The following is an 11,777-nucleotide window of genomic DNA, read 5'->3' as shown; positions in this document are numbered from 1 at the left end:
AACATTATTGAGCACTTAAATCGTAATTGTGTCTATTAAACTTACACGTTTTATTAATTAATTTAATTTTTAAATATGGACTTAATAAATCATAAAATTTTACATTTTAATTTTACTAGGAATAAAATATTCAACTTTTTTAAAGAAAGCTTTAAAACTTTTTATACTAATTTATACACCAATCATATTTTTTGTAATTTCACAGTATTTAACATTTAAGAATATTTAAATATATAAAATAAATCAGAAAACTATTATTTCATTCAATTAAGTTTCAGAAAAACTCTGTAAAGAAGAAATTGTTCAACCTCCATTTTTTCAAACAATATTTTAATACTTCCTAAACTAATTTAAAACTCCAATTAAATTTTTAGTATTCAAGGTTTTGGATTTCAGAGAATTTTAGTTTTGTAAAAACAGCAACATTATTAGATTTCAAGGAATGGTTTATTTAATAGGATTTCTAAAAATATTTGAAAGTATAGAAAACACTTACTATTTTAGAAAGGAAATTATTGAACACTTAAATCGTAATTGTGACTATTTAACTTCTACGTTTATTGATTAATTTAATTTTTAATTATGGCATTAATGAATCATAAAACTTTAAAAGGACACACCTTTAATTTTACTAAGAATAATATATTTCTAAACAAAACTATAAAACTTTCTATACTAATTTATTCATCAATTTTATTTTTTGTAATTTAATAGTATTTAACATTTAATAATAAATTTAATAAATAAATTTCATACAAACTTCCAAATTTCTAAATGATACATCCTGGAAATTGTGGAACTCTATTTATTTAGGATCCTTTAGTATTAAATAGAGATGACAAGGAATGAATTAATTTAGGATTTCATTAATCATCTCATTAGATCAAGGCCAAGATGAATCAATGAGTGTCTGAATCATCATGGAGTTCCATTATCAGTTTAAAAGAGTGATACTAATCAATAATAATCATTTACTTTTTTTCTATTACCTCAAACTGTACAAACAGCAAATAAATGAAATCCAACTATTTTTTAAACTAAAATTCAACAGTTTCTAAACTAATTTACATACCAAATAAAGTTTTGGAACATGTTTTAAGTTTCATCAGAGCAAAATAATTTTTACATTATTAAACTTTATCGTAAGAAATTTAAAACGAAAGAAAAGTACTTTTTTAACAAAATTTCAGAAGTTTCAAACTTGTCTTATTTATATTCTGGCTTCGACTTTTACCTTTAACCTTTAATCTCATTGCAAGTGATTTAAACCAAGAAGAAATAAATCAATTTCTATTTCTTTTAGGAGAACTTCCAGAACTAATTAATGCACTAATTAAAATTACCCTTAAGGTCTAATTTAATATTGGGGCTTGAGGCAAAAACTGATACCTCTTATTTTTCCTCCGTTAACAAGGAAAAATAACCCAGGAAAGACAATTACCCTTGAAAAAGTCGGAGGCGACAAACATTCCTGGTTAACAACCCCTCCCAGCATCAGTAACGATGTCGCTAATGAATTTAATTTAAGTTCGTCTCAGAACTAACTAGAAGCATCAAAGGGAAGCTAATGGTGCAAATATGTAAAGCAACCGCCCCACTCAAAATCTCGATTTTATTCTTTCCCAGTTACGAACACAATTAAAAACGATTGGTCGAAGTAATTTGATTGATTAACCGTTTCAATTAATGTTACGAGGGTTTAAATGTCATACGTGTGCGACGATAATTCGTTTAAATGATTAAAAGTGCTGCGATGTGTCGGTGGTTGGATGTCCTGCGAGAGTAATTTCGAGAATATGTTCATTTGACTGTTATCCTTGATGTGCATGCGCGGTTACAGTCAACTCCCGCTGTTTCCTTCTACACGAGTCCTTTGCGTGTAAAACGGAATCGAGTGAAATTCATGTACGCCCTAACAGGCGTCCACTGATTGGCTCCGGATTCCGATGTGTGTTTAAAATCGATTAAAATAGGTGTGATTTTTGCAAAATAAAAAGGTAAGTCGTCTGTTTACTGAACGTTTTGGGTTATTCGAATCAAAATCGATAGTGTGATATGTGGTTCTGTTGCATATTTATATCGATTCGACCTTAAAAAAAAACCATCAGGATTCGGATCGAATGTTTTTGAACAGTTGTCCGTTTTTCGGGGGGATCGAGTACAGTGACACAGAATGGAGAAGAAGGAATACAGGTGACTTGCTTAACAGTTACGCTTGTCGAGACCATGATTTCCACTAGCTGTGTTTTAGACTCGTACTGCCTGTACCTATGTATCACAGCGACTACAACATCTGGTCAGTATTGAAGAACTGTATCGGTAAGGAACTAAGCAAAATCACAATGCCCGTTGTTTTCAACGAACCGCTGAGCTTCCTTCAAAGGATGACCGAATACATGGAGTATTCTTATCTTTTGAAACTCGCCTCGCAACAGCCCGATCCACTTTCCAGGATGACATACGTTGTTGGTATTTAATTCATTTCTTTTTATTGAAAGGGTGATTCACTACTTTTTGTGTCGGGGATTTTGCTTTTTATTTTTGTCGTTTTCAGTGCATGGTTCTTTTTTGTTTCGTTTATTTTGGTGGCTGGGCTTAATGGTAAGTTTGGTGCATTCTACAAGTGTCCACCAAACATATGTTGCTTAATTCGATCAATATGGAGCTTTTAATGGGGCCGTGTAATTACATTCCTATTTGTTTCAAGGCCAAGGATTAATATCTACTACAATCTAATTAACCGGAAAAAATCTGAATAGACTTATTTAAACCAAATGTTTAAAACGTCGTGTGCATTACATTAAAACTTTTCACTTAAAAATTTATTACTTAAACTATATATTTTAATATTAAATTACTTTTTTACAACTAAAAAAAATATATTTATGTTTTACTTTGTATTAAACTTATTAATTAAAATATTTTCATTTTCAATTTCATAATAGAAGAATGCTTTTAAGGTTTCCTTCAGTTGAACAACAACAAAACAGTTGAAAATTAATTTCTTTTCCAAAAAGTCATTTCTTTTAAATCCAATTTCACATTGAAACAATCTCTAAGAATTGAAACCGATTTATATAAGCAAGAATAATAAAATTTCTTTTACATTGTATAACTATGCGTTCACCAAAAAAAGCTTCGTTGTTTTTATTTATCAAATTGATCAAGTAAACCAACAAAATATCTAATAAATAATTTTCTTTACATTTAACTTGTAATTATATATAATTAAAATAAAATATTTTTCATTTTCAATTTCATAATAAAAGGATAATTTTAATTTTACTAAAAAGTGGTAAACAGTATAAAACAGTAATAAATTACTTACTTACTTACTTACTTTTCCAAAAATTTGTGATTTCCTTAATTCCAAATTCACTTTTGAACAACCTCTAATAATTGAAACAGATTTCTATGTGCAATAATAATAAAATTTCTTTCAAATTGTGGGACTATTTAATTACAAAAATATTTAATATTTTTATTTATCAGATTTCTCAAATAAATCAATAAATTTTCTATACATTTTACTTTTTATTACACATAATTAAATGAAATAAAATATTTGTCATTTTTAATTCCATAATAAAAGGATAATTTTAATGTTTCCAAAAATTAAGGTACAGTAAAAAATAGTTATAATTTACTTATTTTCCAAAAATTAGTGATTTCCTTTAATTCCAAATTTACTTTTAAACAACCTCTAATAATTGAAACTTATTTATATCAGCAATAATAATAAAATTTCTTTCAAATTATGTGACTATAAATTGATTATAAAAATATTCGGTATTTTTATTCATCAGGTTTCACAAATAAATCAATAAATTTTCTATACATTTTAATTTTTATCATACATAATTAATTGAAATAAAATATTTGTCATTTTAATTTCATAATAAATGGATAATTTTAATTTTCTCAAAAATTAAGCAACAATAAAAAACAGTTACAATTTACATATTTTCCAAAAATTGGTGATTTTCTTTAATTCTAAATCACTTTTAAACAACCTCTAATAATTGAAACTTATTTCTATGAGCAATAATAATAAAAAATTTTTCAGATTGTGTGATTATCTGATTACAAAAATATTTAATGATTTTTTTTATTTATTTAATAAAACGATAATTTTAATGTTTCCAAAAATTAAGCAACAGTAAAAAACAATTATAATTTACTTATTTACCAAAAATTGGTGATTTCCTTTAATTCAAAATTCACATTTAAACAACCTCTAAAATTGAAATAAACTCCTATAAGCAATAATAATACAATTTCTTTCAAATTGTGTGACTATTTTATTATAAAAATATTTAATGTTTTTATTTATCAGATTTCTCAAGTAAATCAATAAATTTTCTATACATTTTACTTTTTATTATACATAATTAGTTGAAATAAAATATTTTTCATTTCAGAATGTCATAATAGAATTAAACTTTTTTTATTAAACAACATTATTAAACTCAACAAGTAAATCACCAAATATTTAATAAGTAAACAATAATTTTGATTACATTTTATATTTTATTATAGATAATTAATAGAAATATAATATTTTTCATTTTCATTATCACAATAGAAAGAAAGATTATTTTTTTAATTGAACGATATGAATCAGTATAAACAAACAATGAGTTTAGATTTATTTACATGTATCAAATAATTATGGTTTAATTCGAGTTTTACTTATAAACAACCTCTAACAGATTTTTAGTAGTAATAATAAAATGTCTTGAAAATATACATCGAAAAAATATTAATTGTTGTTATTTATCAGATTCAATACAATAGAAGATTAACCAAACATTTATTAAATAAGTTTAATTTACATTTTACTTTTTATTGTAACTAATTAGTTCAAATAACATATTTTTTATTTTAAATGACATAATAGAAGAAAACTTTAATTTTTTTAAACTAACCAAATATTCAATAAATAAATTTATTTACATTTTACCTTTTATTGTGCATAATTATTAGAAATAAAATATTTTTCATTTTCAATGTCATAACATAAGGGAACTTTATTTTTTTCAAAAAATGTGCCAGTAAAAAGCAATTAATCAATGAAGTACTTGACATGATGATTGAGAATAATTTATTTGTTTTAATTTTTCGTAAATATTATCTCTGCTCATCCATCTAATTATGAAAATCCTAAAATATCTCAAAAATAAAACGTGAATCACCCAAACAAGCCCATCATTAACATTATAATTGCTTAGGTTTCGCTGTCAGTGCTCTGGCCTCCAATTGGGAAAGACTGGGCAAACCTTTCAACCCTCTGTTGGGCGAGACCTACGAACTGGAACGAGAAGACTTCAAAATCATTTGCGAACAGGTCAGCCACCATCCACCAGTGTCAGCCTTCCATGCCGAACACGAGGACTGGCAGTTCCACGGATCAATCCATCCGAAATTGAAATTCTGGGGCAAAAGCGTGGAAATTCAACCTAAAGGTGTTGTCACCGTTGTTTTTCCCAAGTAAGTTAATTAATTTTGCGGTGCTACTTCAGCTATCGCATTTATTACACTTGGATCGATAGGTTAACTAGTGCTAATTGGATCTAGATACGATAGAAAGTCAAATCGGCAAACAAAAGGAACGAATGGCTGCTCCCACGACCCGATAACTTTGACCATTAATATGTAGTTGAGTTCTATTTTTAGATAGGACAAACGTTATTGGATTTTAATCCGTTATCTATTTTTTTGGAGCATTTTTTATTCAGATAATCTGTCTGAAAGTTATTGATCTTCTGCTCTCGTGTTGGAAAGTAATTTTAAAACTAAATTTAGTGTTTCATTCATTATTTAAGTAATAGAGAAGCTGCTCTGGATATGTGTTTTAACTAATTTATTTATACAAGGCTGAATGAAGCCTACAGTTGGAGCAACGTCCAGTGCTGTGTACATAATATCATTGTTGGAAAGTTATGGATGGAACAATGTGGAAACATGGAGATCACCAATTCAGCCACAGGTCACAAAGCCCACCTGACCTTTAAACCTGCCGGCTCTAACTCGAGGGATCTTCATAAAGTCGAAGGCTACATTGCTGACAAGTTGTACGTACTGTCACCTCTGTGGTAACTCTAGTACTGACCATAAATTTTCAGCAAACATAAACTTCAGTACGTGTACGGCAAGTGGACCGAGTTCATAAAATGCGTGGACTACTCGACTTACGAAGAATATGCCAAAGAGCACTCACACAAGTTCAAGAAAGACGGTGACCGCAGCAAAAGTCCCAACGATTCACCCTCCCACACATCCAGGAAGGTGCTGCAGAAGCTCAATAGTCTCAAAGTGTCGTCCTTTAAGTCGAACTCAACCGCACAAGAAGTAGGTGGAACCCCATTTAAAATAAGTGGTACATAATGTAAGTTTCAGAGCTTCGACGAGTCCGCCTCGTCCGAATGTTCAGACGGAGCCGTGCCCAAAAGCGATTCGACCCACTCGATAGACATACCAAACTCCACTCTCATCTGGCAGGTCAAACCCAGGCCAGCTCAATCCGACGACGTGAGCAACTCCTTTATGATTAATAAATAAAACCTGAAAGTTGTGCCGTTTTAGTACTACAAGTTCACCGTCTTCGCCATGTCGCTGAACGAACTGGAGCACGGCATGAGCAAAACCCTCTGTCCCACCGACTCAAGACTGAGACCGGACATCAGGAAGCTGGAGCAGGGAGACATAGACGGTGCGGCCATCGAAAAAACGCGTCTCGAGGAGAAACAGAGGGACGTGAACAAACATCGCAAGAACAAGAAGACCAACGAATGGGCCCCCAGGTAAGCTAAGTTCTTTCTCGTGACCATTTGTGTGACACCAAATTGTTGCAGATGGTTCCACCTCGGTGTTAATCCCTATACGAAGCAGGAGGATTGGATTTACAATGGGAACTATTGGAACAGGCAGTACGGCGATGATCCGGACATATTTTAAACACATAGTAGAGCACTAGCTTTAGATGGGTATGTGCCAAAGCACACAAATTCGTAGTAGGGCGCTTCACGCTTTATAAAAAGCGCTAAATTAAAAACCATACATATGCAATAACCTCTATAGGCTGACCTTTGTTTCGAGTACAAATTTTTACTTACATTTAGTAGAACGGAGGCGCAGCGGAGATAGATATCATATCAATAGGATGATGATCTAGGGCATGAAGATAGTTCACTCGGTGTATAACTCAATATGTATTAGAATATTGCTTTATCCCCAATGTGAGGTTTCTAGAATTTATGGGTTCCATATATTGGAATGGGAGAGTTTCAATGATCTTATAAAAAATACCTCTGTGGCAGAAAGAATCCCAAAACATAAAAAACTTTAAGTTTCAGTTTTCCTTTATTATATGAAGATGAGGTTATTGAGTTTTATTGTATTGTAGATTATAATGAGTATTTATTCATTAAGAGTATCCTTAAGAAATTCCAATATAAAAAGAAAACAATTTATACAATACAGAGTACGTCGTATGTAATGTAAAGATGCACAACATTAATTATAAAATATTATAACACATTTTATGATGATGTTGTGGACTTTTACATGAACATTTTACTTTATCATAAAAAATGTTTTTTACCAATAATCATTAATCATTAGTTAATGTGTTAATCATTAAAATTAAGCTAATTGTGTAAGGTACAGCACATTTAAACTTTATATAGAAAATTAGACGAACTAATTTAAATACATCATTGATTTGTAATTAACTTAATTATCCGATAACCGCACATACGTAGTTCATACTATGATAAGTTAAGAACAATATTCGTTTAATTTTCATAACAAAGTTTAAAATTAAAGATAAAAATTTCCTCCTCTTTGTATTAATTAGTTAGTATAACTTCTTCTGCTGTCCATATTTTATAATTGCCAAATGGTGCTGTCAATATTATGAATAAAATAATTGAATTGTATATTTTATGTAATTATATATATATTGGATTTATATAATTGTTACTTTGTTATCAAATCACTGAATTGTCAGTGTTTTTGTTTATAGGGAGACGCCTAAATTTGTTAATTATATAAATGAATTTAATAAACTTTCCTATGTATAATATTGTTAAATGGAGGTGTTTTTGACAAAAAATGCAAAAAATATATGTAGAACTAGTTGTTACAATCACAAAAATGAAAAATATATATAAAAACTGTACAATAAATAACGTTGATTGACTGAAATACTAAGTCAATAATTGGGGATCATGTTGTAGGTCAAAGAACGGTATATAAAATAACAGAAAAAAAAAAATATATGTAAAAAAACAATAAATATTTTGTTAAACAATTTTAATTTTATTTCCCCATTTTTGACGAAATTAAATAAATATATACATATTGGTTGGTTCGTATTTTTTTATCAATGAGATTTACAATTTTATTTTATAAAATTAATTTATTAAACTATATCTGTCTATATATTATCTATAATTAGAAATATCAACCAAACTTGCTTCCTATTAGATTATCCAATACACAGGCCAACGACTATTTTGTTGCCAACGAGTTTTCAGTAGTTCCTGGATAATTTTCAAGTGCAGAATCAAAAATAGCCACTACATCTAGTTTTTTAAGCAGGATATATTTATTGTTTTATTTTTAAATTATGTACTATTATTATTTCTCTGGGCTGCGATTGGCACTTAAAAAAAATTACGTTTTGACTTCCTTGAATCATGACATTACTTAAAGGCCAATTCTCTTAATTTGAGGCTGATTTTTAGCAGAGCTGTTCCAAAGAACATTAAGGACAAAGTTTGCTTTAAGCCTGTGCTAAACTGCCCAGTACCACAGAGGCACTGTTAACTATTTTTTATTGGAAAAAGTGACCATTTTAAAGGGCTTTTTTTATTCTAGTTTTTGATAAAATTAAGAAAAAAATATTAAGTATATTCCACACAATTTGTTTAATGTAAACTGTTAAAATATTATTAATTTACTATTATTGTTTTATACAGATTATAAAAACTATAAAATAAATTCTTCTATTAAATGTTACATATATTTTTCGGAATTGAGCTGGACATAGATATAGCAACTTTAATGTTTAAAGGGACTTTTAATGATTAAATCTGTGTTATTTAATTTAACTTTAATACCATTGCATAGACACGACCATTTTCCTTCAAGCTTCTTAAATTGCTGCGATGAGTTCACTTAAATTTGTAAAATTTGTATGTCTAATTCAGTTATAAATGTGATCCCCCATGTTTTCTACAGGGTTAATGTCTGAAGATTGATACGGGTTAAAAGACAAAACACCGATGCTTTGGTCTTTTAACCAATTCGTCACAATTTTGGATTTGTATTTGGAACCGTTTTCATGTTGAAACACATTTATTAAGAACATCTTTTCTTCAGTATGTGGAAGCAAATTGTTGTTTAATATATCTCTGTAATAAATCAATCTAAGGGAGTCTACGCCAGAAGAATTGAATCATCCCCATAGCTGAATTGCCACCACGTGGGTATAACAAAATTGTTGAGTAGTCTTTGTTATGCTTACTTTATAGTTCAGGGGAAGGGAAGGTTTTTTAGCCCCTCACTGTCTATACAGTCGTTATTTTAAGATAAATAAAAAAAACATATTTTATTAAACATTTATTGACCTTCAGTCCACATTTTGTTAGAAAAAATTAGGTTAAAAAAAATTACTTATAATATTTTTTGGAATGCCTATGTCTATTTTCTTTATCGTGCGATCCTCTGCGGTGCGAACGCTCAGATTTCCTGTCCCTCCTGGACTTGCGCTTCCTTCCATCACTCGTGGTCGCCGTCGATTGACTTCCGGACGGACCCGCTCTGGCACCGTCTCCTTGCACCTTGGACGTAAACCACTTCTCAAGATCCGACGACCCGGAGTCGGGAGTCGTCTGCATCGGCCACTGCTCATATCCGGGAGGCTGCAATTCCGACCGTGCACAACAGTTGGATGCCATAATTTCGGCGACGTTCAGCGGTTTCAGCACTTGCGCATCGAATTCGATGAACCACTGAATCGCCTTCCAGAGTTTCAGCATCTCGCGTAGCTGCGGGACGTGACGGACGGACCCGTTGAACATGATGAACAGCTCGATCTCGACCAGCGAATGGTGGAACAGCATTTTCGACTTCGGGAAGTCGTTGTGCTGGAACAGCACTTGGGCAGTAATTGCCATCTCTATGAAAGGTGCCACTTCCTCCCTGGTCTCGAACCAGTCTCTTATTTGTTCCGTGTTAAAAGTGGGTGTAACATTGGCAATTTTGTAAAGGGACTTCATGTAGTTCTTGTAACGTTTGATGACCCTCTGTATTTTATATGCGGTTACACTTTTCGTGTATATTTGCAAGCGACTAACCGCCTCCGCCAGGTTTAAGTACGCCAAACGAAAATTGCCATCATGGTAGGCACCAATTGCCGAATTCATCACTTCTTCGGCCCACTTATCTTGTTCAGCTTGGTCCCTGTACGTCTTAACATGTAAATATTTATATTCGGTGCATTCCAACCTTCGCTCATAGCAATTGTAATTGACCAAGTTTTTAATATACCCAATAAAGCTAGTGGGCATAATCCTTTGGTCATAATACTAGAATATAACAACAAAGAAATAACGATAAATGTGCACATTAAATACTTACAGTGATGGGCACCCTCCTCCTGTAAATCAAGTTAAGGTCTTTCAAACTATACTCAGCAAAAGGAGTCCTCCCGTACACAAGGTAGTAGAAAATGATGCCGAGAGAGTAGAGGTCCGCCTTGGGGAGGAAGAACTTGCCCAAGAAAATTTCGGGCGCCATGTAGTGTAGGGTACCCACTTTGTTGTACTTCGTGACGTCCCTCACCGAGTAAACGGAGGCCAAACTGAAATTCGTTTAAATGCATTACTCGATGGACGACAATGACCACTTGCAACCCACCCAAAGTCGAATATCTTTACTTCTACCGGCCACATCGAGACAATGCCTATGTTGTCCGGTTTCAGGTCGAAGTGGATTACGCGGTACTGCTGCATGTACTCAACAGCGCTGCACAGCTGCGAGGCGACACTTCTAATTTGCCACTCTTTGATCTTGTCGCCCACTTTCGTTTTGTAGGCGCGCAGTGTTTGGAAGCCGCACAGTTCGGTGGTTAAGAACTTCTCCCTGAAACATGAATTTACTTACAATGTTGGACAGGGGTATTATTTTAATACGTACCAGAAAAAGTAATCAACGATTTAACTCTGAAGAAGAGCCAAAAAGCCCCAAGAAGGTATAAATTTACTCGTTAAATACGTAAATTATTTTTTTCTGGTACACAATGTATTTTTGTATATATGTGTATTACTATAAAAAATGGTTGTACTTACTCATTATCCAAATTAAAATTGAACATTTTAACTATATTGGGGTGGTTACCCAATATAGTAAGCATGCTCACTTCATTGGCCATGTAGCTCAAACTTTTGGTCACATTATGGAATAACTTCAAGGCACTTTGATGATTTTGTTCCTGAAAAAGAAATATTACAATAAAATAATTTTTTCTACACACTCTAAATGATGTGTGAAGTTTATGATCATTTGAAATAAGCTAATTATTGATATTTAATTCTATTTAATATTTTGGAATAGAGTAACTCTTTTGTTAATGAATGTGCCAAGACCATTACAAGTGTTATTTTTCAGTAAATCACTCCATGTGTGAGCATTTTTTGAAAAATTTAAATATCTCAAAAATGATTCAAAATGTAATAAATTCAGACGTTAGGTTAATTAGGTTACTTTAA

The 11,777-nt window shown here is 31.3% G+C and overlaps 2 protein-coding genes across 2 annotated transcripts; one reads left to right on the top strand and one right to left on the bottom strand.

Annotated features, from left to right (window-relative positions):
- Positions 1-1,883: 1,883 nt before the first annotated feature.
- LOC109595061 (oxysterol-binding protein-related protein 2) lies at positions 1,884-8,314 on the top strand. Its single transcript, XM_020010339.2, has 9 exons — positions 1,884-1,997; positions 2,109-2,193; positions 2,252-2,469; positions 5,232-5,490; positions 5,877-6,074; positions 6,126-6,351; positions 6,400-6,531; positions 6,586-6,803; positions 6,855-8,314. The coding sequence occupies exons 2-9, from the start codon at positions 2,174-2,176 to the stop codon at positions 6,955-6,957; spliced, it is 1,374 nt and encodes a 457-aa protein (XP_019865898.1). The 5' UTR covers positions 1,884-1,997; positions 2,109-2,173; the 3' UTR covers positions 6,958-8,314.
- A 1,327-nt stretch (positions 8,315-9,641) lies between these two features.
- On the bottom strand, positions 9,642-11,494 carry LOC109595056 (serine/threonine-protein kinase SIK2-like). Its single transcript, XM_049970696.1, has 4 exons — positions 11,358-11,494; positions 10,927-11,151; positions 10,648-10,870; positions 9,642-10,595 (listed from the first exon to the last, which is right to left on the bottom strand). The coding sequence occupies exons 1-4, from the start codon at positions 11,438-11,440 to the stop codon at positions 9,678-9,680; spliced, it is 1,449 nt and encodes a 482-aa protein (XP_049826653.1). The 5' UTR covers positions 11,441-11,494; the 3' UTR covers positions 9,642-9,677.
- Between the last annotated feature and the right edge of the window lie 283 nt (positions 11,495-11,777).

This window comes from Aethina tumida, chromosome 1 (assembly GCF_024364675.1).
Source record: "Aethina tumida isolate Nest 87 chromosome 1, icAetTumi1.1, whole genome shotgun sequence".
NCBI classification, from domain to species: Eukaryota; Metazoa; Arthropoda; class Insecta; order Coleoptera; family Nitidulidae; genus Aethina; species Aethina tumida.
The sequence above is the reverse complement of the archived record's forward strand: the minus strand, read 5'-3'. Positions and strand labels throughout refer to the sequence as shown.